This window comes from Serinus canaria, chromosome 5 (assembly GCF_022539315.1).
Source record: "Serinus canaria isolate serCan28SL12 chromosome 5, serCan2020, whole genome shotgun sequence".
In the NCBI taxonomy this organism is placed as follows: domain Eukaryota; kingdom Metazoa; phylum Chordata; class Aves; order Passeriformes; family Fringillidae; genus Serinus; species Serinus canaria.
Genome location: NC_066319.1, coordinates 31,247,600 through 31,274,026, shown reverse-complemented (window position 1 = coordinate 31,274,026; position 26,427 = coordinate 31,247,600). Strand labels below are relative to the sequence as shown.

General features: G+C 35.7%; 1 protein-coding gene across 3 annotated transcripts in view; it reads right to left on the bottom strand.

Moving 5' to 3' along the window:
• FMN1 (formin 1) overlaps nucleotides 1-26,427 on the bottom strand; it is a 164,840-nt gene that overhangs the window by 57,496 nt on the left and 80,917 nt on the right. For all 3 annotated transcript variants that reach the window (XM_050974945.1, XM_050974946.1, XM_050974947.1), the window contains 5 exons: nucleotides 19,146-19,233; nucleotides 10,263-10,324; nucleotides 8,052-8,140; nucleotides 3,281-3,410; nucleotides 1,665-1,811 (listed from right to left, as the gene is read on the bottom strand). In XM_050974945.1, coding sequence (XP_050830902.1) covers nucleotides 1,665-1,811; nucleotides 3,281-3,410; nucleotides 8,052-8,140; nucleotides 10,263-10,324; nucleotides 19,146-19,233 — 516 coding nt within the window. The remainder of the gene's footprint in view (nucleotides 1-1,664; nucleotides 1,812-3,280; nucleotides 3,411-8,051; nucleotides 8,141-10,262; nucleotides 10,325-19,145; nucleotides 19,234-26,427) is intronic.

The window sequence follows — 26,427 nt, the reverse complement described above, 5'->3', positions numbered from 1 at the left end:
CTGAGTAATGGGAAACTTGGCCTGGTTCTACTTAAGCTGCTGTTTGTACTGTGTCTTGTCCATGCAGTAGGACTGGGAAAAAAGTGGTTATATGGAACAGCTGAACCATCACAGTAAAGACAAAGTATGAATTAGAATCATGGAATCATTTTGGTCAGAAAATACCTTTAAGATCATTGAGTCCAACTGAAAATCCAGCACTGCCAAGTCCCTCACTAAACTATATTCCTAAGTGCCACATCCAGCCTGTTCCAATGCCTTATAACCCTTTCAGTGAAGAAATTTTTCCTAATATCCAAGCTAAACTTCCCTTGAAAGAACTTGAGGCTGCTTCCTCTCCTCCTATTTTTTGTTACTTGGGAGAGGACACCAACCCCCAGCTTTCAGGGAGTTGTAGAGAGTGATAAGGTTTCACCTGAGCTTCCTCTCCTCTGCTAAACTACCCCAGCTTCCTCAGCTGCTCCTTGTAAGACTTGTGCTCCAGATTCTTTACCAGTTTTGTTTATCTTTGGACACGCTCCAGCACCTCAATGTCTTTAGGAGACAAAGGACGCAAATCCTTTGGGAAAATCTTTCCTAAAAACACTGAACAATTCATTACATGTGCTTCTACACTTTGTTAATGATGATAAAAGTAAAACAAGTAAAACAAAATGCATCGATAAAGTGTTTTGCTGACATTGTCTGTCTCACAAATGCAGTCTTGTGTACAAGAAGCATAACAGGGAACAAAAACTTAAAATCTACATCTCTTGTAGCGAAGAAAGCACTTCTCATATGAAAAGCAGAAGAGCATGAAAGATTTTTTTTGCTCACACTCCAAGTCTATACCAACATCAGAAGAAAATTATCTCCTATTCTTTCCTGCTTCCTATATGCATGTGGTGCCTAGGTATGTTCTGGCAAAGAATGACTTTGAGCAGTGTTCCCATTGCCTACATTACCTAACACCTCCTGCTCTGCCCTATGAAATAAGAAACAAAGTTATCTCAGAAGGTGTCTAGCCTTTCAGCCTGACTTTGATCCTAGCATGACTAATCAAAAACCAGCTAGTCCTTCTCAATTTTTTACAAAATAATTTACTGCCATCTATGAGCATTTTCTCACGCGTGCCACTCAAACTTCATATCCTACATCCATTTAACTGACAATTTAAAAAAAAAGACTCAAAGTATCTTGTTGAATGTGACATCTCTTTGATCCCTTATACACAATTTGTTAGTGTAGGTTTAAACCTGATTTTTAAGGAGTTTTTATCTACACAGAGCAACCTTCATTTAAGAGCATGAAAAAAGAATGAGGACATTTACTGAAGAAGACTTGAGCAGTCTGTGCTCTCTCCCTTCTCTCTACCCTACTGTTATTAAGTCCCTGCTAATAAAAGAGACAAACAGAAATTCTCAAATAAGGTAATTATTTGAGAATTTATGTTATTATTATTATTAGGTTCTAGTAGTACTGAACAGGAGAAATTAGATATTAAGGAAACACACACATGTGCCAGAGAAGGAGGTGAAAAGCCAGGAGAAAAAAAGAATGAAAACTGTACAAAGAAACCTTGTTTTTTCAAGCAAGAATAGTAAGAAATAAAAGATTAACTTCTGTCAGATAAAGGAACAATAAAAAAAAATCACTTCAGAAAAAACCCAAACATTAGTACTTACTCTGCTTTTGACATCCTTTAGTTTGGGAAGTATTTCCAAACCAAACCCATCAGCTTGACCTCGGGTCCTATTCCCTCCGTTCATATAATTTCCAAAAGCCAGAATCAAACCCAAAATTTCCTTTACACTTTTCATGCTCAGCAAAGCCTGGAAAATGGAAACTGATCTGTAAATTTGGTTGACATAAAAATTCTAATTACTAATATAAAATATTTTTTTCATTTTATTTTCTGCGAAAGTATTTTTCTTGTCTGTTTTTACTTTGGTAGGTAAGGGAAGCTGAAGCTGGTGCAATAATCAAAACGTTAAGAGAACCATTTTTTAAACTGCATCTCTGTAAGATAAATATGGTTAATGTAATCCATACGAAGCAAATTATATGGCATCAAATACTATGTCAATGACAAAAAGATTAATGGAAGATTTCTAAATGTTCTTGGAAGACTTCAAAACTCTTACAGACAAAGAGGTGGTTTATCATGAGTTTGCATCATGCACAGTCAAATGGTGGTGTGCTATTTTTGCTGTCACCAGGTTAGAATCAGCCTGTCACTCAGTGTGCTTCTCATGGGTCTGAAAATTCATATTCCTAGGTCCATACTTAATCCAGATATAAGAAAGCTAAGGACTAACTAATTACATGCCTCATATCAGAAAACAGTTCAAGAAACACAGTGTAGAACAAGTAAATCATGTTCAGTTACATATAAAGACATCTGTCAGTTGACAATCTGAGGCCACAGGCATAATTCTTAACTATGTAGCCTTATACACTGAATATATCAATTTCAGTATGAACTCCGCATAAGTGCACTGAAGGTAATACAGCTCTCCCTATCTCATACAGCAGTGATTCTTCATACCTCCTTTAGAAAGGAAAGAAACACCTACTATTTCTATTGCAAAGAAATCCAAAGGTGTAGAGCATGGGTACTCTGTGAAAACAAAGCTAGTCAAGAACTGATCTTCACATTGGAAAAAAATTAAAATTAACTACTTTTCTGGTTAGGATGTTAGACCTTTAGGCCACTATTTAATTTCTCTCCTAATTTTCAACTTGTTATTGTTCAATGTGTTACTTTTCAACTTGTTTCAACTTGTTACTTTTCACAATTTATTTGTTTTAATTTAAAAATCTTGTCCTTAGTCTTCCACATAGTGTAAACATTAGGTACAGCTTTGTCCCATAGTAAGAATTATGCTGCATCAGGTTTACTAGTAATTAATAGATGCCAAGGAAAATAAGATAACGACCATGACAAGCATCTACTGGCATTAACGGTGGTATGCAAATAAAAGGCAGTTTGCAAGGCCCTGTACTAGGCTTTCCGTATATTTAATTCCTAGTTTATGGAGATTATCTATTACATTATGCAAAGTGATAGAAATCTACCATTTAAATACAAATGAATTTCTACATACTCCATGGGGCATCACATGCAATTCACTTTCCTGCTTCCCTCTTCCTTTTGTTCTTAAGAAACTAAAAATTTACTACAGTTTTATTTCCTAAAAAGCCAGTAAGCAAGATCAAGGTACATTTACTTATGGTAAAAAAGAAGCCTAAATACTCTAAAACAGATTTAAGTTTTAATTTAGCTTCCATGAGGACTCACCTTGGAAACACGAGTGACGATATCTACTTTCCGGTGCACTGATGTTATCCCTTCAGAGAAAACTGACTGGAAGATAATACACTGAGCTCGTTCTGCAAAGTTGGGGATTTGAGACAACTCATACAAAAATCTGTGGGGAAAAAAGGACTATTAATGAATCTTTATCATTCTTCTCAGTGGGGTATACATCATGGATCAAAGCCTACAATATGATGAAATATACCTGCATTCTTTCCTTCTTGAATCAAATCTGTCAGAATTTATAATTGTTATATTCTTTATGCTAAGAATGCATTAAAAATCCTAATAATGTCAAGAAACAGGCAAGACATTATTCATTATCATATCAACCATTAACTATCATAGCTGCACAGTAATAAACAGAAGGATCTCAAACTTAAATCATCCACTGGGAAAAAAAAAAGGAAAATCTACATACTACCTACACACCAACTTACTCAGTCATGTTTCCCTTAAAAACGTGCTCAGAAATACAGAACTCAATATATTCCTACAAATTTGTTTCATAATATAAAATTTCTGCCAACAGCTTTCTTCTGAGTCTTAGCATCAATTTTCTTTTTCTAATGTGCACCACACTTTCAAACATAGTAGCATATTCCATGGGAGCACACCTAGCTGTGTATTTAGCTCTAAAATACTTGCAGAGCATATGTACCTTCAGTCACTGTTCAGCAAAGTTACTAAGTCTTCATCTGCTCTGTATCTGTTCTCACAGGTATTCCTTATGACTCTATTGTAGTTTTTTGTCTGTTAACTCTTGGTAATTAAAAATAAATGGAGGCATATTCAACAACTGTAGTTCAGACCTCACAAAATAAAAGCACCTCAAAGCATGAGTAATTCCTCCCTTTTCATCAATTTAAAATAAAAGAGCCTGGCTAATAATACAAGAAGCTCTAGCATTTATTATAATAACAATATTAATAGCAATAATTTGCACTTGGGTTTTAAATTCAAGATTTCAGAGATAAAAAAGCTTTCTTGAAATCCAGAAGCGAGCTTGTCTTTTGCTCCAATGTCACTTTAGCATCATTCTTCTAATCTCCTGTCTACAGATATCCTTAGATTCCCCTTAATGCAATGCCTTTAAGATTTTTTTCTACCTCACTGAATTATAAGAAATTCAGTATTCAATTTATTAGCTTGAATTCTTCTTAATTTTAGTTATTTAAGCCAATAGACCTGATTTTTCCAAATTATTTATTTTTCGCAATAAATAAAACCAGTATGTTTAAATTTCCTTTATACATTTCTCATGGATGCTAGGCTTTGTTGAGTACATTGTGACTGTTTAAAAAATCAGCAGAATTCACCTGTGGCTGGTGTGAAATACTATGTTTTAATTGGAATACCATTTTGTGTTTCTTTTTGTTTCTTTTTCTTTCTCGCCCGATGAAAAAACCTATTGTGAGAGAAGGATCAGGGAGGCCCAGCTTGGCTCTTGGACTTAAGAAGTGGGAAAAAAGAAATGCCAAGCTGGTATTAATAAAAATGCTTCCTATTGGGAATGAATGGTATTGCCAGGAAAAAAAAAAAAAAAGAGGGTATTTTGCACTTTGTGTAAGAGAAACAAAGGAAAGAAAAACCAAACTCCTTCATTAAAGTTCTAACATACATACAATTAAAAAGTTTAAATTTAAAAAGTCAAATGACACATATTCTTGCCTTCCTGTGAAAAGAAAACTATTTCCCACATGGCTGACCAAAGAATACAATGTCATTGTGCTAGGAGTTAAAAGAGCATCAGTGTAAGAAGATGTCTTCAGATTCTGGAATTCAGAGTATTCAAAGGAAATATCCAGACAGAACGCTTATAACTGTCACAAAAAGGAATTTTAGTGGCTACAAATGTAGCAACTAATCAAAAAGTCATAGCATGAAAGTATGGCTGTCACAGATAAACCACCAATTCAGATGGACAAAACTTCAGAAGAGAAAGATTCTTATTTCAATTTTACTCTGAGAAAAGTAGGTTTTTTACTTAAAATAATGATGACGTGCCTGTGACATCGCTTTTGGATGGGTTTCTCATTACTACAAATCTAAATGTAAAAATGAACGTAGAAAATATGCTGTACATCTCCATGAGGTACATCATACCCCTCTCTTCAGAAACTGTAAATAAAAAATGCATTTACTTCAAAACTCCTTTAGCCTACCAGAATCTTGTAGTTAAGGAGAGAACTTTCAAGCCAGGCCTATTGTTATTGTGTTAGTGTAAGAGAACATTCTTGCAGAAGATGGACAAGGAAGGCTGATTCTAAGAAGGTAAATTAATTTTCAAATCACATTTATTCACATTTGAAGAATATAAAATTTAGAAGCAATTTTTGGGGAAAAAGGTGTATCTAATCCTGTAAGCTTCTAAGTATGACAGCAGGATTTAAACTGAAGTCAAAGCAGAGCTGCCTTCAAAGAGAAGCAAGTGGCATTACTGGGACAGGGATTATAAATCACTCCCTAGTTCCTGAATCAAACTACATTCAAACCAGTACCACATTGTTACTATTTCCTTTATTAGTACTTATTTCACAGTGGAAAAGCCTACACAGACAATACACTACAACTAAATGGGATCTCTTGGAAAGTAGCTATAGCATCTGGATCCTGCTAGAAAAGCCCCAAACTGTGGACAGTTTTGCACATAAATCTTTATCATGCCAATTAATATTAGCATTTAAACAGCTACTATCATGAAGAATAATTTAGGGGGGTATTGTTATGTTGCTGTCATACTTAAGAGTTTGTGCCAAATTTAACATACAAGCAAGACAAAAATCATGTGTGCAGAAGAATGACAGTGATACCACTAAAGATTTTTATTTGTCTGGTAATCCAAACACATAAGGGTTTCCTTTAGACTTCAGTGAACTCAATTCACAGGTTTCACTACATGAATGACTACTGTTAGTATGGGCAACCATTTGATAAATTATTTCATGTACACTTTTGTTTTGATCCTCATTAAAGACAATACATGAGGCTCCTGCCCCACAGCAAATATTTTTAATTGCACATACAAATTTAGCACTTTTCTGTCTTTAACCTTTTATGGGGCTAATAAGCAAAGCACAGCTTCAACAAATCTCCTGTTCTGCAGTTAGGCTGACTTAGAGGCTGACTGAGACAACAAAGTCAGGGGCACATGATCTACTGAGTTTTCAGAAAGTTTTGTGAAGGTCCAACAAAATTTACAGAATTGCATAAAGCAAACTTTTTGCCCCTTAAGCTATCTTTTAAAAAGCTAGTATTCTTAACTTATGTAGTTTAATTAGAGGGTAAAAATGGGATACTTAAGATTGCAGAAAGTGCACTGAGTAATAATTGATTAAAAAATAGCTTTTGTCTTTGATACTACTATTTCACTCTGAACCACCAGGCTTCATTTACAGTTCTTAATTATGTAACAATGATAGTATAAATCCAACTTTGTATTTAATTAAGATTAACCTCTCTGCACTATGAGTTACAAAAAAGAAAACCTCCTACAACCCTAGAGCTCTACAAGATTCGTATTCTCCAGAAGACAAAATGCATTCATATTTATTTAACTTGGACATACAGCAAACAGACTGCCAAAGATTCAAGCTCTGGAAAACATCAGCCAGTCACACAATGTATCCTTATGCCCCAAGCCAAGGCAATGAAAACCATGGACATGGGATGCAAAAGTAAGCTAGTATATAAACTTTATAGATACTTGTCTTCTTAAGGCTTACTAAAGAACAATAGCCTCTCTTCATCAAGACTAAGATAATAGCCTTATCTCGTAATATTAGCCTACTCCTTAGTGTGCAGTTACAAATGAGTGTTTAGCTGCCTCATGTAAGGAGAAAAAGAAAAAAAAAATCTGTTTTTTTCAGCACTAACATTTTAATGGGAAAAAAAGGTATGAAAATAAAGTAATTCTGACATTAACCAATCATATACTATCTCTATTTCAGTTCTTCCTCCCCCTACCCTTTCCTACAGCAGAGACAGCATAAAAGACAAGGACAGACAAGATGGAAAAGGAAACAAGATGACAGAGAGCCCTCTGGGAAGGAAGAATTGAAGAGGATAAGAGTACAAAAGAAAAAAGCAGTGAAGTGGCAGAAGACAAAAACCACTGGTAGGCCAACATCTGAAATCAAATGTCTACACAAATATAAAACTCAGGATTACCATTCTGTTCATAAATTCTTGAGGAACCTTTCACATCAGTCTAAGGTGTATTACAACAGAAGGAGCAACATTTGTTTTTCATCCTAACAGTTGTCACTGGCCACAACTGTTCCAGGAGAACTGTGGCATCAGTCTTTTAGGTTTACAGTGAATTTGACCAGAGTATCCAAGGTGTCTTTAGCCATAGGATAAACCCAAACCCTCTGTTCATGCAGCTTTTCAAATAATTAACAATCAAAATCCGTCAGGCTTTGCTTTATGTAATGCTAATTTAGCCATATATGCTCTAAGGGAAGGATAAGGCTTTTACAAATGTGAGAATGGGAACAAAAATTCTTGTTGATTCAAGGCTACATATTTTATCAGTTCTGGTGTTCAAAGCTGATGTAGTAAACTCTGCCATGTCTGAAAAAAGTTTTGTGATAAGGGCAAATTTTTCATCATGTCTTGAAATACACAAAGTTTATAATTTTAGAAAAAAATTATAATTACCAAGAATTATGTATCAAAATTGCTTTCAACATATAATTAAAGGACTACATTATATAATGACAAACTATAAAAAAAAAACCAAACAACTTACTGTTCTGGTTTATCCAGAAGCTTCAGTTCCTCCTCTTTTGAAGTCTGATAATATTGCTTGATTTTCTCCAGTTCATCCTTTTGTGCTCTCTGAGTGAATTAATATAAACTAATTAGTTACAAATTAGTAAGAAATTAATAAATTGCTTCTTTACCTGTTTGCTTGCAAGCCAGCAATTAAGTTTTTTAAACTGAGAATCATTTAGACTATGCAAAAGAGGGATGCTTAAAGATCTGTGATAAATTCCTGCAGTGCCTTACATGCCATTTACTGCACAGTACCATCCCCAAGAATCATACCATGTGCCCAAGAGTATTGTCCAAATACTTCTTGCACTTTGTCAGACTGATTCTGTGACCACTTTTCTGGGGAGCCTGTTCCAGTGCCCAAATACCTTTGGGGTGAAGAACCTTTCCCTAATACCTAATCTAAATGTCCCCTGACATGACTTCAGGCCATTCCCTTAGGTCCTGTCACTGTCACCACAAAGAGAAGATCTTCCCCTCCTCCCCCTCTGAAGAAGCTGCAGGCAGCCATGAGGTCTTCTCTGTCTCCTCCAGGCTGACAGGCCAAGTGACCTCAGCTGCTCCTTGTATGTCTTCCCCCCCTTTCACCATCTTCATGGCCCTCCTTTGGATCCTCTCTAACATCTTGTATCTTTTTTATACTGTGGCACCCAAAACTGCCCCCAGCACTGGAGGTGAGGCCGTCCCAGAGCAGAGCAGAGCAGGACAATGCCCTCCCTTGCCTGGCTGTGATGCTGTGCCTGATGCACCCCAGGACACTCTTGGCCCTCCTGGCTGCCTGGGCACTGCTGACTCAAGTTCAACTTGCCATCAACCACGACCCCCAAGTCCCTTTCCCCACAGAGCTTCTCTCCAGTGTTTCACTCCCCAGGGTTGCCCCATCCCAGGTGCAGAATCTGCCACTTGCTTTTTTTTAAACTTCATGCAGTTAGTGACTGCACAACCCTCTGATTTGTCAAAGCCTCTCTGCCTTCAAGGGAGTCAATGGCTCCTCCCAGTTTAGGATCATCATCAAACTTACCTAATACACATTCCAGTCCTGTGTCCAAGTTGTTAATGAAGATGCTGAAGAGCAAAGGGCTTAGGACAGAGCCCTGCAGAACGCCATAGTGACAGGCCACTATAGTGACTATAGTGATGTCACCCCATTCACTATAACCCTTTACACCTAACCCATGAACCAGCTGTTCACCCATCAAATGATGTGTTTATCCAGCTGTGTGCTGGACATTTTATTCAAGAGGATGCTGTGGGAGATAGCATCAACATCTTTGCTGAAATTCAAAAAGATTACATCAGCTGGCTTCCTTTGGTCACAGAATCACCAAATATGTTGAGCTGTAAGGGACACATCAGGACTGTTGAGTACAACTCATGGCCCGGCACAGGACACCCCAAGAATCCCACCATGTGCCTGAGAGCATTGTCCAAACACTTCCAGTTGACTGAGACCTCTCCAGATTCCCAAGAGAATTCAAAAATCATCAAAAGGCCTCATAATGACATCACCTAGTTCCTTGAATATTCTTGGATGAATTCTAGCAGGCCCCATAGACATACAGGGGTCCAGCTGGAGCTGCCCATCCCACACAAGTTCAGAGTTTTGGTCATCCAGCTCAGAGCACTGGGTGCCCTTCAGTCTATCACTGGTGTTAAAGACAGAGGTGAAGAAAGCATTAGACGTCTCTTTGCCTATGTCCCTGTTTGTAAAGTTGCCATTCTCATCCTGTAACCAGCTGATGTTATTTTTATACTGCCTGTTGCTATTAACATATTTAAACAACCTCTTTTAATTGTCCCCCACAGTTCTGTCCAGCTTCAACTCCAACTAAGCTTTGGCTGCATAAATTTTCTCCTACAGTGGCAAGCAGCATCTCTGTATTCCTCCCACATCAGCTGACCTTGCTTTCACTGGGCATACACATTCTTCTTTTGCCTTGGCTCCAAAAGGCAGCTCAGATAAGCCAACCTTCTGCTTCATCTGCTTGAATACTTACATTTAGGAATTTCCTGCTCCTGTGCCCTTCATAAGGTTGTATTTGAAAAAAATAATCTTCACTGATGGACCCCAGAACCTTCTAAGCATTTTCTCAGGGGACCTTACTCACTAATTCCCTGAGCAGCCTAAAGTCTGTATCCGAAATACTTTGGTGATTGAACACATTTTTACCCCACCTTTACTTACATTTTCATATAGGGCTTCCAGTGTCTCCAGATCTACTACAGAGTCATCAACACACAAGATAGCTGTATAGAATACAAACACAAATTAGACACTGGAAAACATAAGTTAAGACTTCAGTTCTTTTCCTGTGAAATGTACCAAAGGGTTCTAACGTAGATACAGGACATTTATGTTTCCAGTTAATGGTTATTTTTAAGCATTTTATTTTTGTTCTGATGTCAAATCACAGCAATCCTATGAGAACATTCTATAGACTGTCTCAGGAGAGTAGAGTTCTACTTTTTCTCTCCAATATAATCAGCAGTCAAAGATGTGACCAGTCAAGTAGCCATTGGCTGTGTAGCTGGCCAGGCAGGAGAACATGAGAACAACTGATACCAGATAACGAACAGCACAGATACCATGCTAGCCTAGAAGGCTGGATAGGAAGGAATTGAGAGTGAGGGTATTTAAGTCTCCCTGTGTGCATGGGAAATCAGCGAGACATGCTTGTTTCGGAGCTAGCAATCTTGGTAAGTAGACAAGGAGACAACTTTCAAAGTTTACAAGCTGTAAATCTGCAAGCAGAAAAGACTGTGCTACAGGTCTGAAGTTATCTTCAACAAGTTCACATTTAATTTAGCTTTATCCAATAGAAACTATCCCCATGACAATTTACAGATAAATCCTTTTCAACACCACACAGACACACATGCAGTATGCTCTTCAGTGATTAATTATGCTTCATTACTAAAGATGAGAACTCTCAAAATGTTTCCCATCTTAGTTCCAAATATTACTGTGTTTGGAATATATGACATAGGTGCTTCCAACATTTGCAAATCCCATAACAATTTATGCAATTTGTATTGGTATTGGAAACTCTTGCTACTGGAAAATTGGTATTGGAACTCTTCTGAAAACTAAATGGGACTGCTTCATGGTGCTTTCTAACACACTCTAGTGTTAAATTCCAGTAAGCTGAGAGATGCACAGTGGAATGGAATTAATTCTGGATATTTAAATTGTCTGAAATCAGCTTTTCCTCAAGATTCATAAGGGGACTAGGCACAGTTCTTGAACTCATGACTTATGCTTATATATTACTGAGAACATTAATCTCAAAAGAATCAAGGGCATAACCAGTGAGATGTTATTAGCTACTATCTGATAACTTTTAATTCAACTGTATTATATTTCCTCAAATGATCCTTGACTGCTCATGAACTTAGAGGATTTTAAAAGCTCTTGCTGCATTTGTAATCCACGTTTGAAAGGGGCAAGGCACACATCTTTAAATAATTATTTAAAAGTAATAAGCTTTCGCCTGCTCTACCACCTACCCCATGATTTTACATTGTGAAATTAACCAGCAGGCTAGTAAATTTTCTCTGTGGCAGACTAATTAATTTTATTAAAAGGTCCAGTGACATTTAGAATGCTTTAAAATTCTGCCTGTCAATTATTATTCCATCTGTTGACATTACACCTAGGTTTGAAGTAAAGAATTACACAGAAGACAGTATCAATGAAAAAAAACAGTATTTCCAACCATTTTTGTCTTACTGGAAAGATTCTAAATCCTCAAGACTGTAACCAAATGTAAAGCCTGAACCACTTAGATTGGCAGAAATCTTTGTTTAAAGAAAATTCCTTAGGGTATGAATTTATGAGATTCTCTCTTTTCTCCTGCAAGACAGTTCCAAGAGTTGTACTATCTTCTGTATAATCAAATAAAATTTCAAAAGAACCTAAGAGATAGAAAATTTCTTGGAAGACTGGTTTCACAGCCCAATATATTTAACTGTTAAGATTAACAATATGCATATTAAGTTCAGAAACTTCCCTTGTGGTTTAACTTTTATCCTATTTTAGCATATTCTGAAATCTGCTTACAAGGAGAAATTTACTTGTCCAAAGCCATCTAGAAAAAGCAACTTATTGGAGGTAATTTAAACTTGTACTAGAAATGCAAAGCATGTAATTGATAGTCAAATTTTTATGTACAAATCTATTATGATGACAGGAAGTAGTTTGATAAAAACCCACTGTAATAAGAATATCAAGTGTTACAAAACTAGCTGAATAGTTCAGCCAGATATTTGTCACCAAAATGGCCCCAGAGTCACAAAGTGGTTTTTAATGCTCTATTATGTTATCCATGTTTCTGTACTCAACATCAGATCTAACAAATCAGCATTGTTTTGAAGTGACACGATAAAACAAAAAAGTGTTTGTGATAAAACTAATGAAATACAATCTGCTAAACCACATATTTAACAGAATTAATGATAATCAATTTTAAGAGATATCGACATGAGTTATTATCTCTCTTGGAGAGAGCATGTGATTGTATAAAAGTACTCAGAAAATATTTTCTGATTTACTTGCTATACAACCTGTACTGCTATTATTAGCAATGAATGCACAGACAGACAACTGCAGTTAAAAATCAAGCCATCCAGCTGGACATCTTAGGATGTCAATGTATGTAGAGACACATTCCCAGTAAGCCAGAAGTACTGCCAAAATCCACATACCCTCCTTTATTTAATCTTTATACATTTTATTGCCTTAGCCCTTTTTTTTTTCCATTCAAGCTGATTGAACTGATTGCCATGCACATTTGGAGCAGAAGATAAAAATGAAAACATGCAAATTTATGATGGGCCCATTTTTTGGGAAAAAAAAAAAAAAACCACATTAATTTTGAAAAGCTCGAAGAAATCCCCAAATTCACAGGTGCCTTCATATTCTTATTCTTAAAATGTGCCATGTGCAAATACATTCACAGTATTTTGTGTAAATTAGCTTGAATTGGGGCAGCTTAAAAAAAAACATTGCACTAGATCAAACAAAATAATTATTTTGATTTTCACTTAAAGTAACAAAGCTTTTAAATTTTTCTATGAAAAACAAAACCCAATTTTCATCATATGTATATTACCTTCATCAAAATTAATACAAACCTAGGTATGTTTTTCAAAAAGCTCTTCCTGATCCAGTGAATTTAACCATGATATTTTACTGCATTAAATCTCATTATATCCGGCTTACATAAGTGTAAGTAATATCAGTGAACTATCATAAATCCACAAAAGAGGCTCCAAAACAAATAGTAGCTATTACAATATCAATCATCATCGGTGGTTTTTACTTTCATCTTGCTTTCTAGTTAGCTGTCTTCCTTACACTGTCAGTTCAGTTAGAATATTTCACCTACACCTCACAATATGTCAAAAGGAAGTAGACTCATGCTGTGAAAAGCTGGTAATTTTATTGGGTTCCTCTACCTTTAAAAAATCTGTTACTTGGCCAAGTCTGGTTTCTGAGATCCTTTTTTGCAGGGAAATTGAGGCAAACATTTTTATGTTGCCTATGGTGTCTGCTCACAAGAAGAAGAATTTATATACACAAGGATCATTAGTGCAGGGTTGCACCCATTAGGATATAATAACCGTCAGCTAGGACAAAAAACAGATCAGCATCATGCATTCAAACTAACAGGCACACATAAAAATACTGGCCAGCTACATTTCACATGCTAAGAGCATTGCTTCAAATATAAACTTATACCAAAGGTTTTTAATATACTAACTTCTAAAAAATGAATCGAACAGATTCCCTGCTGCACAGATTTTTCACATATTCTGATAAACTAAAAAATGCAAAGCAAAAAAAAGATGAGAATTTAAAGCATACTGTGTGCAGTGTGCATACAACTTTGGAACTTAGAGTTTAATAAGAGAAATATACTTACCTCCTCTAAATAAGCTTAAATGCCAACAGTCTTAAGGCAGAATCTGATATACAGACTCACTAAACACATTTTGGCTAAATCAGGATTTAAGTCCTGCTGACAGAGCTTACATATACTCACCAGTATCAAACCATTTAATACGACAATTAAACTATGAAATATGAAGAAATCACCTTAACTGCTCCCAAATAATAAAAGAAAAGTACATTATTTAAATAAAAGGAACTTGCCAAAGCTCCATTTATTTGACCTGGAAGTACTTAGTTGTTTTAGGTACTGCATTCTGTTGAGTAAGGCTTGATTTCATGGGAATATGCAGACTGTCATTGGGAAATTTAAATAAAATTGTGACTGACCTAGTCAATTAGACAATGACTGTTAAATACTTGGCAAAACTACCTGTAATATCCAAATCCCTCTGGCTTACTTCTGACAAATTGATATGTTATCAACTTATTTAAAGGTTTTCTCCAGTATTAATTGCCATGCAACACAAAAAAAAAAGTATGTTATAAAGAAGCACCATGGGCACAATGAAGGTTTAGAAGACTAAGAAAGCTCAAATCCTGCAAGAAGTCATGAACAAAAGATTCTGGTACTAATGTTAACCTGCCCACATGCAATGGATATCCAAAACAGATTAATAAAAATATATGTTGTGAATTTTCCCAAAAAAAGTGAAAACCATTTAATTTTAGATAAAATGGCTTCCCAACTTCTGAGACAGGTATGAGCTATCTTTGTACTTCATGCATAGTATGCTGAATATATAGAATATATACATGTAATATTTTGGGTGGGTGGGAAAGTCACAAAACTTTGGAAAAACAGTTTAGATGTGCCATAAGGCATAACTTGCACTAAGACAATGCAAACCTATTTCTAAATCTCCTGGGTGCTCTTATTAGAGCAATCCCAGGATTATTAGAAACATAATACTGAATCAGAATGGTTATTAGACTGATCATCAGTCTGGTTGGGTTAATCTACAGTTCATATTCTTCCAGTTTTTTACTCCCATATGCTGAAATGAAGGGAAAATCACAAAGTTTAAGGAAACAAGTCAGATGCTTCACTTTTAGCATTAGAAATAATCTCAATTAACTAAGGATAAATGTTACGTTCTCCCCTTTGCATACAGGCTATATTTTGTCAGCATTATAGTGCTACAGTACAGCTACCATGGTTTTGGTAAATGTAGCAGCGAAGTCTGCAGCTGTTCTGTGGGAAACATATTGCACTTTACTACACAAAGAGTAGAATAAGCTATTAGCTGTGCATCTGATGTGATCTACCACATCTCACAGATGGAAAATATACCAGCATGTATACCAGCAGACCATCTAGTTAATGTGCTCTGACAGCAATCAGCAATATTCAACAGCAAAATATTTCTCCAATGTAAAGAAGCAGAACTTCTAGTGCTCTACAATTTTAGTGGCAAAATGCAGGTACTATGAATGCACTATGAATGGAAGGATTTGGGATAATCACTCTTTTGAACATAAGACATCCACATTTTATCTACATCCCATTTTCTGTAACTAAAAGTTTTTCATCTGGGCTGCCCCACAATTTTGCCAGTTCTCTTGAACAAGGATCTCAGTAGCTCATGGAAAGCCAGTACATACACTGAGGAAAGAAGTATTATTATGTGTTTTCCAGTGCATTGCTATTGCCAGCTACTATTTTGGAGCTGTCTCAGTGAAAGGAATATTGACCTGTAAAAAGCTGGGACAAGGACCCACACAGTATTTTCACACACAGCAATAATCAGCATTTGCCATTACAAACAAAACTGAAACACCTCGCTGTAGAGCAAGTTGTAGTATTTCAACAGCAAAACCAAAGAAGTGTTGATCCACAAGTTTGTCTCTCAAGTTGTAGTATTTCAGCTGAACAATGACAGGAAAAGACAGAAATGGACTGATATGAAATGGAGATTACTTCTCTAAGTGTGGATGGTTAAAGTGTACCTAACAAGTGATCTCTGCTATTCTTCATCTCCTTTTATAAAGATTTTTAAAAAATGCAGAGAAGCAGCCTTAAAAATAATCTCAAACCTATGCACAATTTGATTACTGCTATTTGTCTTTTCAATATACAGATCCTATAGAGAATACTGAGTCAGACAGATTTTCTGCATGCTTCTTCTGCTCAGGAAAGGAGTAATATTAATAGAATAGTAGTCTAACAAAAAACTTTATTGCTCTCACCAGTACCAGATTCACCAATGCTCAGAACACCAAAGTACCTGGATTTGTGCTCTCCCACTGTACAAAAAGCTGAGTCTTAGGACAGGTGCAGCATGACAAGGTTAACTTTCCCTGTGCATCACATAATACCAACAGTACCCAAAATAATTATTTAGCTTTATGCTGTCTTCTCCTCAGACTGTACTCAGAAGCACTATGGATATAAACTTATCTGCAAAGGATGAACTTCATTCTCTTAAACAAATACGTGTGGGAGATCCCCCTCCTGAAGTGTGGTGGCTGGCGGATTATCAAATGCAAACTCAAACATCTGGATGCCAGATATGGTCACTTGCTTGTTTTGCTCTGCTGAGTTATCTATAGAATATCCTGTGAAGCTATGTACTTTGACTTAACAGGATAATCCCATGGATGCAGAAATCTCACACTATTTTAAAGGAAGATGCAATTTTTCTTGTGGTTACTCTTTTGTCTTCTCTACAATTTTGTAGGCACCTGTATGCACAGGGCAGTTCATCTGAGAATTTCTCTACCTGTATTCCATAACTGCTACCTAAGGTAGACTAACCAGCACATCACACATACACCAGACATTCATTTGTACATGACTTTACAACAAACATGGTTATAAAAGCTTGAAATAAAAATTAGATTTTTTTTTCACTCCTGACTTTCTTTTGCTTCAGATTTCTACATTCACTGCTGAAAGTGGTCAAAGGCTATTAACTTTTCAGTTTTTCACATACTGAATTATGCCATGGAAATTGGCGTGAAAAAAGAGATGAGTGCTTAATCTGCATGTTTTTAGAAGTAGCACTTCGCAATTCCTCTTTAAAAACAAAAAAAGTTGACATTCATGACCCAATGATTACATGCTTTTTTTGGTCAGGCGTTGTCATGCACCATTTAGCCTACTATGAATTTTTTTCATCCAGTGCACGGACTACAGCAGTCTTCAAACAATTTGTCTGCTGAGAGGCAGGACTGCCCACAGATTTCAATTACACAAAATACTATGAAATAAACAGGCATTAAAAGAGAAACAAGCAAAATTCTAATGCTGCTTTCAGAGTAATGTACATTTCTAAAGGTCCTCTCTACAGAACAACGTTTTCTCTGAGATTTGTGAACTGGTTTTTTACCCTAGATAGTCTCTGAACACAGATTTTGCTTAGAATCAGCCAGACTGCCTTGTTAGTGTATTTTTTAAAAAGTTCCACTAATGGTATTCCCAAATCCTGATTGTAGCTCCTAGCTGTTTCCATAAGCAAGAGGCAGCATATCCTATTGATGCCTTGAGCAACACATGTGGTGACAGGCCAGTCATTTGCTACCTCAGACAAGAAAGGGCGATGAGTTCTAAACTTTTCTTCAGTGACAGCACTTGTTTTGGTGTCTTTCTTCTACCAACTTTCTAATTTTCACAAAACTTGTAGGACTACATTAGCTAGGTCTACAACTGCAAGTAGTGTAGTCTTTAGAGATGGATTTGTAGACAGCCACAGTTCACACTACACACATCTCAGGGAGTTTTAACTATCTCTGATCTGATCCTGGGGAATTTAGAGACTGCTATCCATGGAGATGGCATGTTCCTAAAGCAAATCTTCTCATTCCATTTGATTCTGAAGCATGTTTGTGCACTCTGAGACTGCTCTGCATTGCTCTGCAATGCAAGCACAGCCAAGGGGACAACTGATACATGTGATTCAAAAGCGCACTGCTGACTCAAGTTAAAAATGCTATTGGATATCTACTCAGATATTTGGGTCATTGTGGACTCTTAGAGTTGGTATAAATTGGCCAGAAGATTTCAAAAGCTACACAAGTACAGCAAACAACTGAGAGAGACAGAGATGCTCTATTTTAGTGGAACATCATGACATGGAAAATAAAAAGAAAACCAACCTCTGAAGATTCTTAAGAATATTACCCAGTTTTTGTAATAAAGCTTCTATCCTATCCCTGTGCTGCTGACACTGCCAGCAAATTATTTAGACCTTTAGTAATAGTGGTTTTTTTCCATCTCATTCTGATACCTTTCACACAATACTGGCAGACACAAAGTTATTCCTTCTTTTCCTTATTCCTCTGCATCCCAAGAGACATCTGTGAGCCCTTGTGCTTTTAAAGTGCTAGATGCTCAAAGGCTCTTTTGAAATTAATAATAATCAATGCCAGCAGCATCTCAACACCCTACCCAGTATTTGCATGTGATGGAAGGAAAAACAATAGCAAAAAAGGAGACATCAACTTGAGTTGTTCCAGCAGTTGTTTTAAATGGTGAATATTTTCCTTTTCTTAATGTGAAAAAGAAATAAACAATATCCTTAAACAATATCTTTTTAAATCCAGAACATAAGCAGACTCTCAATCACCCCAGTGTTCTGAAAAATCTGTATTTCTCTACAGTTGTATTGGCAAACTCAAATAATTTCTACCAGTAATGGAATTTACAACTGACTAGCCCCATACTTTGAAGAATGCCATCCAGTAATTCTCTTTCTGATTCCTACATGGTAACATCAGTTTGGGGTGTACTTCTTATACTGTTAATGAAGCAAAATGTAAATATTAAAAAATACTGACTGCATGTTTGAAGCCTGAAAGATTTATGCGTAAGCCCTCCATTTAATTCCTGTTGGTGGCTGACTTGCTTCAGAAAAAGCAGGGAACTGCAGGGGAGGAATATGGAAACACTGCACTGAAAGTGTTATGCTAACTGTAAAGGAACAGAAAGAGTTGTACCTAAATTCAATTCTAGTTTTTAGGTAAAACTTTGACATAAACTGGAATATACTGGAAGAATGATTCTTCTGGTAGTTTAGGAGACTATTCAAAACACTATTCTGCACTGTCAGAAATTATCTGAGGGCTATGATAAAATATCCATGCAAGTACAATACATTAGGTGTAAGTAACACTTACCTTGTTGAATATCCTTCATCTCCAAGTGCAAACTGGATATTAAAATTCCTACAGTTTGAGATCGCTTTCCATCCAGCAATTTGATAATCTAGAAAGGTGATGCAAAATGATCTGAGATCAAGGGAACACTCTACAAAATATTCAGTCACTTTTACAACAGAGGCTAATTTGTGAATTGAATTCAATATTTCTCCAAACATCAAACCCTTTTATTAACTAAATGTGGTAGTGAGACCTTCATCTTATCTTTGTGCTCTGCACCTTAACAAATAAGACTGAATTTTCACCAGAGAATTCTCACCAGACTGAATTCTCAAAGAACATCACCTCTTACTTGTAGGATGCTGTTATACAGGAAAAGAAAAAGGCACATCAAATATTTATTCTGGAATATGTTTTTCTCCCCCTTTTTCTTTAAATGGCATTTAAGAACTATTATAGACACTGAGTACATCACAAGTTCCTTAGTTTGTCTGGTAGTTTACATTTCAGTGTGAACAGGCTTATGTCTATTTTTTCAGCAAAGAATCAAATCCTGACCAAGAAGAATTGAAGAATTGTCTTTTTATATCCTCTCAACACTACTTCTGGAACACTGGACACTACTCAAAGTATTTCTTTTGCTCATGTCTGAATGTGCTTATTCCACACTGCTGACACTCCACAGGGATTTCTGGATTTTTTTCACATTTGGGTACAGATATTTGATAGTATAATATCCTGACATTCAGACTGTATTACTTTCTGATGTTAGTTTAGGGGGAGAAGAAGAAAGAGGAGGAAGGGAAACCTTAATGTTATTTTGGCTGGTTGAAATTACTTATAAAGAAGGGGATCAGTGATGCTCAGATGTTACAAATGTAAAAAACTTATTTCCCACAATTTCTGGGCTATTGGTATTCGTGATTTTGATTTATTTTGTAAGGAAGCTATGACAGGAGCACATCACAAAATGCAATACAGACACAAATTCTTCAAAAATGCAAAATGTTCTGATCCAAGCAGATGGCTTATTTCATAGTGTTGATGTACAAAAACTATCAAAAATACTAACTCCTATGCAAATATCTAATAAAAACCGATCAAAATACTAACTCCTATGTTTTCCCTAAATTTATTTCTTAGTATTTGAATAATATTTAATCTATATTTCTCCAAATTTAATTTTATTATTTAAATTAAAGGTGGCACTTATATTTGGATATTTAATCACAGTAAGAACTTAAGCAATTGTTATCCCTTATTCCTGGAATACTTTTATTGACACTCAAATTAAAGACAGTTAACTGACAAAATTTATACTAACTCATAAAAATTTTTTCTATCTGTGTTTTATGTGATTTACAAATATTTACCTACAAAAATACTTAGTCACTCATCAATAAAAAACTACATTTTTGACAAATAGAGGAAAAAGAAATCATACTGATATTTTCATGTGAAAATGAAAAGTTAGTATTTTGAGTACTGAAATTGGATAATACATGCACAAGTTGGAACAAATGCTCTCTTCAACAAAGATCTGACAGATATTTTAGGTCCTTCTTGTAGGTACTCAATAATAAATTTATGTTAAAGTAGATTGCACATATTTTCTGCCAAAATTGGAAAAAATCTATCCTGAGAGTTCTTCTGCCTATGGACAGCACATATGATGGATATTAAGAAATTAATATTGTGGAAAGTGTTTTGTTCAAATGACAAAGTATTCAGGCTCTTTATCTCCTGAATACACAAGCAGACAAGATGATTTTGCTCCAAACTTGCTTGGAAGTGTCACATCCTGCTGACAGATTCTTCTGAGCAAAGGCAAGTAACTGCTTGGTTTATCATGGTCATCTCTGAAGCTTTACATGAATTTGCTGAACTCCGCAGCACATTAACTTCTTACAGGGATAATTACAGGTTTCAGCAGTATGCAATTTGTACAGCATTCACTGACCTCCAAGTTGACCTTGTTCAGGGCAAATTCATAGGTTGTCATAAACCCCATTAGACATGCCTAGTTTGAGGCAAAACCTTTCCAGACTACAGCTGTTGTAGACAATATGACATTTGAAATCATTCCACTGAAGTATTTTTAAGTGCTACTATATCCTCCATATATGATCAAACTAGCTCACATCATTAAGCAAGACCTCCCCCCTAAACAATTTGTGAGAAAACCTGTAAAGAAATCCCTATATAATTTTAAAAGTTAAACTAGAGATTAATGATTTAAAAAGCAACTGACTGTACGTTCACTTGCATTTTAGACAAATGTACACATGGTCACAATTATCAGGCATTAAGATTGATGCAGACTACCTGAAATAGCTTCAACCAAGTAACTGAAGGCTAGTAATTAATTCATTAGAGAGCAAAAATGGAGGACCATGATAACAGAATGGCTTGCATTAAGCATAAAACTACTTCAAACCCATAGTTATAATGCTAAGTATTAAACTGGAATTTTCTCATAGATTTTTAGAATCAATGTGGAACTTGAAAGATTTTGCAGTTAAAATATATAATCAGTAGTAAAAGAGAGAATTAATTTTCAAACACACTAACTTTGTCCCAGTGATGGTTATTCTATCTCTAGGGGGGAATTATATGTGTGTGTATTCCAAACAGAAAGAAGACACAAAAAAAAAATCAGCACATTTTCAGTTCAGTAAAAACATAAGGCAAATAAAAGGAACATTTGTAAAGACTGTGTTGAATTATTTAGTCTATGCTTTTAAAAGACAAATCACTGATCACCTCTCAGCATATTGGGACTTGCTTGTAGCTGGCAGTGACAGGTAAGCAGCCACAAGCCAGCTGATGCTGCTGTGCCAGCTGGTGGGGCTTGCCAGCTGCCTGTTGCTTCTCCAGACTATGAATGTATTGTTGTAATGGATGCAGCATCTTCTGGCTTAGTGACAAAATTGTGACTGCTGGTGATAATTCCTTTACTTCACTGATCCATAGCATTATTTGACTTTTATTGTTTTTTCCCTTATTTTTTAATGTTAAGTTAGCTGATTTGCGGTACACAAGTGTCTCATCTACATCTTTCAAATCTTTATAATCTAATTAAAAAATGAAGCTATACCAAAGCTTGAATACACTAATAAATTATTCTGTCATTTCCATTAGAAGGTGTTTCTCGTTTCTCTAATGTAGCCAGAAATGTATTTCATTAAATACTGTATAGCAGACTTCACTGTTCTGTCAAACTGCAATGCCTATATTCTGTCCAGGACACTTACTGGTGGTGAAATCTGAAGAGATTCAGTTTACTTTAGTGATTGAAAGTTAAATCCTTCCTCCTGGTGGTGCATGGATTCCTTCCATAATATTTAAATTTATTGAGAAAAGCCATAAGCTAAAAAGCTGTCCTGCTATTACAGCATTTCCCTCCATTCCCACTCACCAACTTTTACAGCAAATCAACTTCCTGGACCCATGTTTGGATTGCTGAAATCCTGTTCAAACACAGGAAGAATATCCTGCACAAGAAGCCAAAGTATGTCCCTCAAGCCATTCTACATAAACACTCCAAGAGTTACCAATGAAATTTCAAAAGCTTAAGACTAGACATCATCTCTCATATTCCTGCTCAAGGGAGAGCCAAATTTAACTATGTTTTCCTTCATATGGGTGAACCATAGCTTTATATTTTTAAAAGTCTATTTACAATTTTACTAGCCTGAAAACACCACTACTTTTAGCCTTTTTCTAAAGTACACACAAATGGCAATATATCAGGTTCAAATAGGAGGTATGAATGAGCTAGTAAGAAACTTTTCTCAATAGATTTATTCCTATCAGACCTGCAAAAATTAGACAAACCACAAAACAGATCTTCACCCTGTGGATAATTTCCATATTCTACATGACTTCAGGGCTTTGTGATAAACAAGGAATGCCAATTATTTTTCTCAGCACAGCATAAAATGTAAAAAGAAAGTGAGAGTGCCTCGGACGAGCATGCACTAGCATTTCATTACTTCTGCTTAAGTTTGAACACTGTTTATTATCTTATGCAGACAGCTGAAGACAGTCATTGTGCTTCAACCCAGCAAAGCTTCCAACATTTTCTGCAATATCTGCCCTTCTTGCGGAAACACAAAATTTATTAATTGTAATTCCTCATTTAGTTAGATGGACAAAAAACTTGCTGACAGGCATATCCCTTTCAGTTAAAAAAATGCAATTCACTCAAAATATTGACACTCTTCGTAAATGAGAACACATGTTAATAATTATGGGAAGTCTGTTAGAGATAATAGACAACAGAAAAGCCATTATCTTTAATGTCCTCCTGCGTCTTTGAAATTATAATCATTGCACTAAAGGGCCAAAAATGATTGATGGACTTTCATTTGGAGCATACACCTGACACAAATTACTTGACATTTACTCTTTTTTTTTGGTAAGATGAAGACAGAGTGGCATCACAAATATCCAACTATCCTGTTTCTTGAAAAAGTATAGAAAATACTTGAGTTTTTGAGGATAAATTACTAACAAGTGCTCAAATATATTGGAAAAACTAACACAAAGTCAAAATATGTGTTAGATCTAGCAACGGAGCTACAAAATGCACATTGAAAAGATTGCAGTAAGCAATCTCTTTTAATTATCTCTTTTTCAAGATTACAGAGTATCATAGCTTATTACATAATGAATAATGTAATTTTTAATGTAATTTATTTGATTCATATTCAGGTGCTAAGGGACGTTTGTTTTCCTCCAATTATTTGAACTTTTCCTGCTGCAGATTCAACCACTTCAGAACTATAAAATAACTATGAAATAAATCCCACTCCTTCTTTATATTATTTATTCACCTAGAGTCTCTGGGAAAGTCAGCAAACATCTCTTCTCCATTTCATTAACATCAACACCAAACATTTACTGCATTACATTACTTCATATAAGATTATAATGCATCTAGTCTTAATTCAAAAACTTCTATGAGAGAAGAATTATATTTTTAAGGTTTAAATATGTTGCATAGTATCTTGCTCTAATATTGGGACATAATTAATATATTCATCTAGCCAGTAAATTCTCCCAACCAGAAAAAAACAAATTCTATTCTCAAGACATAATATCAAAACCTCAGAACACTAATTTTTATCCTTATCTACATAACACATAGAACATTAAATGAAAGATTGCATACATGCAGAGAAAACAAATGCACAAGAAGAAGAGTTTCCTGCATTATTTCAGAGGGTACACAGTTGGAAAAAAACCTTAAAGTTCTTCCTAAGGTGCTACATTTTCCAAAGGGCTGCATAATCAAAGAAGCATGAGCAGCCACACAGTTTGCAGAGCTTCTAACCCAGATAAGCATTACCATAACAAACTTCAAGTCTTCAAGTATATATATTTGAGTACTAGAGAGGTACACCTGACCTTCATTTAACCTATACTGGGTTTACATTGTATCACCATCAAGTGAATGAAGTCTATTTTTCCAAAATAAGTTATTATATTTCTAAAAATAAGTAAAATCACCTTTTAAGCAGTCCTTTAAGTTGTACTACCATTGCTGTTGAGATTCTTAATTTCTGTTCCTTTCTTCCCCCACATACTTGTCAGAAGCCTCTAGAAATGAGTGCAACCCAGTAAGCCATTTCTATCTGGCATGAATGCAACAAATTTGGGAATCATGAAAGTGTTTTTGAAAAAAGTATAGCCAGCTGCTTCAATCCATAGGACAATGGACAGAAGGTGGACTTTATGTCTTTTAATTGATGAACAGTGTCAAGATGTTGAAAAGGCCTCAAAATGTCATTCACAGCATTTCTGCACTTCAAGACAGTTATCAATTATATGTGTACCACTCTAAACAAACTTTCCTAAAGATCTCCAAATACAGAAACACAATTTCCCTAGCCAAAATTTTTCTGCATTCCTTTGGTATCTTTGCTCTTAGAAAGCTTTTCATCATTTTTCTTTGCAGCAGCTGCATGCACTTGATTACACTTATACTGTGCGTCCCAATCAACCTTCTCCTTTCTAGACTAAACAATCATAATAATTTGATTCTTCCCTTAAAGACTACTTCACTTTTCATCATTCTCCCTCTTCTTGACTCTTTACAGTTGGCAAATTTTTAATGAAGGGTTGTAGTGCCTAAATGTAGATGCAGTTCCTCACTGAGACATGGCTGAGTGGTGTCTTGCAAACAACACTTCTTGATCTATCAGAGTTCTGCTTTTCATTTTTAGTCTTACCATGATCTGACCATTCATGTTCCTCTTGTGGGCCACTAAAATGCCAAGACTCTTTCTGCTGAACTATTACCAGTCAGTTAGCCAGCTGTACCCCCTCTTATTTTTAAGGTAGCTGGATATTCTTAATCATATTAACCTTGTGGCTAATTGCATTAGCTTTGTGCTTATCTTTGTCTGTCAGACAAGATCTCAGACACATGAAAGCCTTGTGAAGGATCTACTTCAGTGCACTTGAAGCCTCTTGCAAGTAGGTGGTGGCTGCAGAGTTGGTATTCTGCTACCCAAGAAATAAGTGAAAATTCCAAGGTAACTACAACCAGCAAAGAAGTCCACAGAGTCCTCAGTGTATTCTCCTATTTTGACAGTGAGTATATATATGCACAAATAGAAATATTATTGATGATATATTAAAGTATTACTGATATATTTTAAGTATTAATTTTATTAAACATTTATTATATTGTAATTATATAACATATATGAGTAGAAATATATATGTATAATATGAATATATAGTCAGAAGCTTCCTTTCTGAGCATGACTTGCCAAATGGTACTGGAAAATACACCAGCCATTCTATTTCTCTTAATCACAGAATCAATCAAGTTGAAAAAGGTTTCTGACATCAAGTCCAATCTATGACTGAACACCACCGTGTCAACCAGACCACAGCACTGAGTGCCACAGCCAGTGTTTCCTTAAACACCTCCAGGGATGGTGACTCTGCCACCTCTCTGGAGAGTCCACTCCAATAGCTAATCACCCTTTCTGTGAAGAAATTCTTCCATGTCCAACCTAAACCCCCCTGGTGCAGCTTACGTAGGACATTTAGACATTTCTGGCTGAAAATGGCAGGTGTGTATCAGATGTAAGTTAAAAAATGCAGAGCATACAGTGAATTTTTTAAACTGTGTTGCCATACAGTGTCTACTACCTGGGAAAATGGGTAAGAACAGAACAAATTGAAATTTCTACAGGCTTTCCACAGAAGCATTCATTTCACAGCCTAAGCATACAGATTATTCCAACTGGTTTCACAAAACTAATAATTCTGAGAATAAACT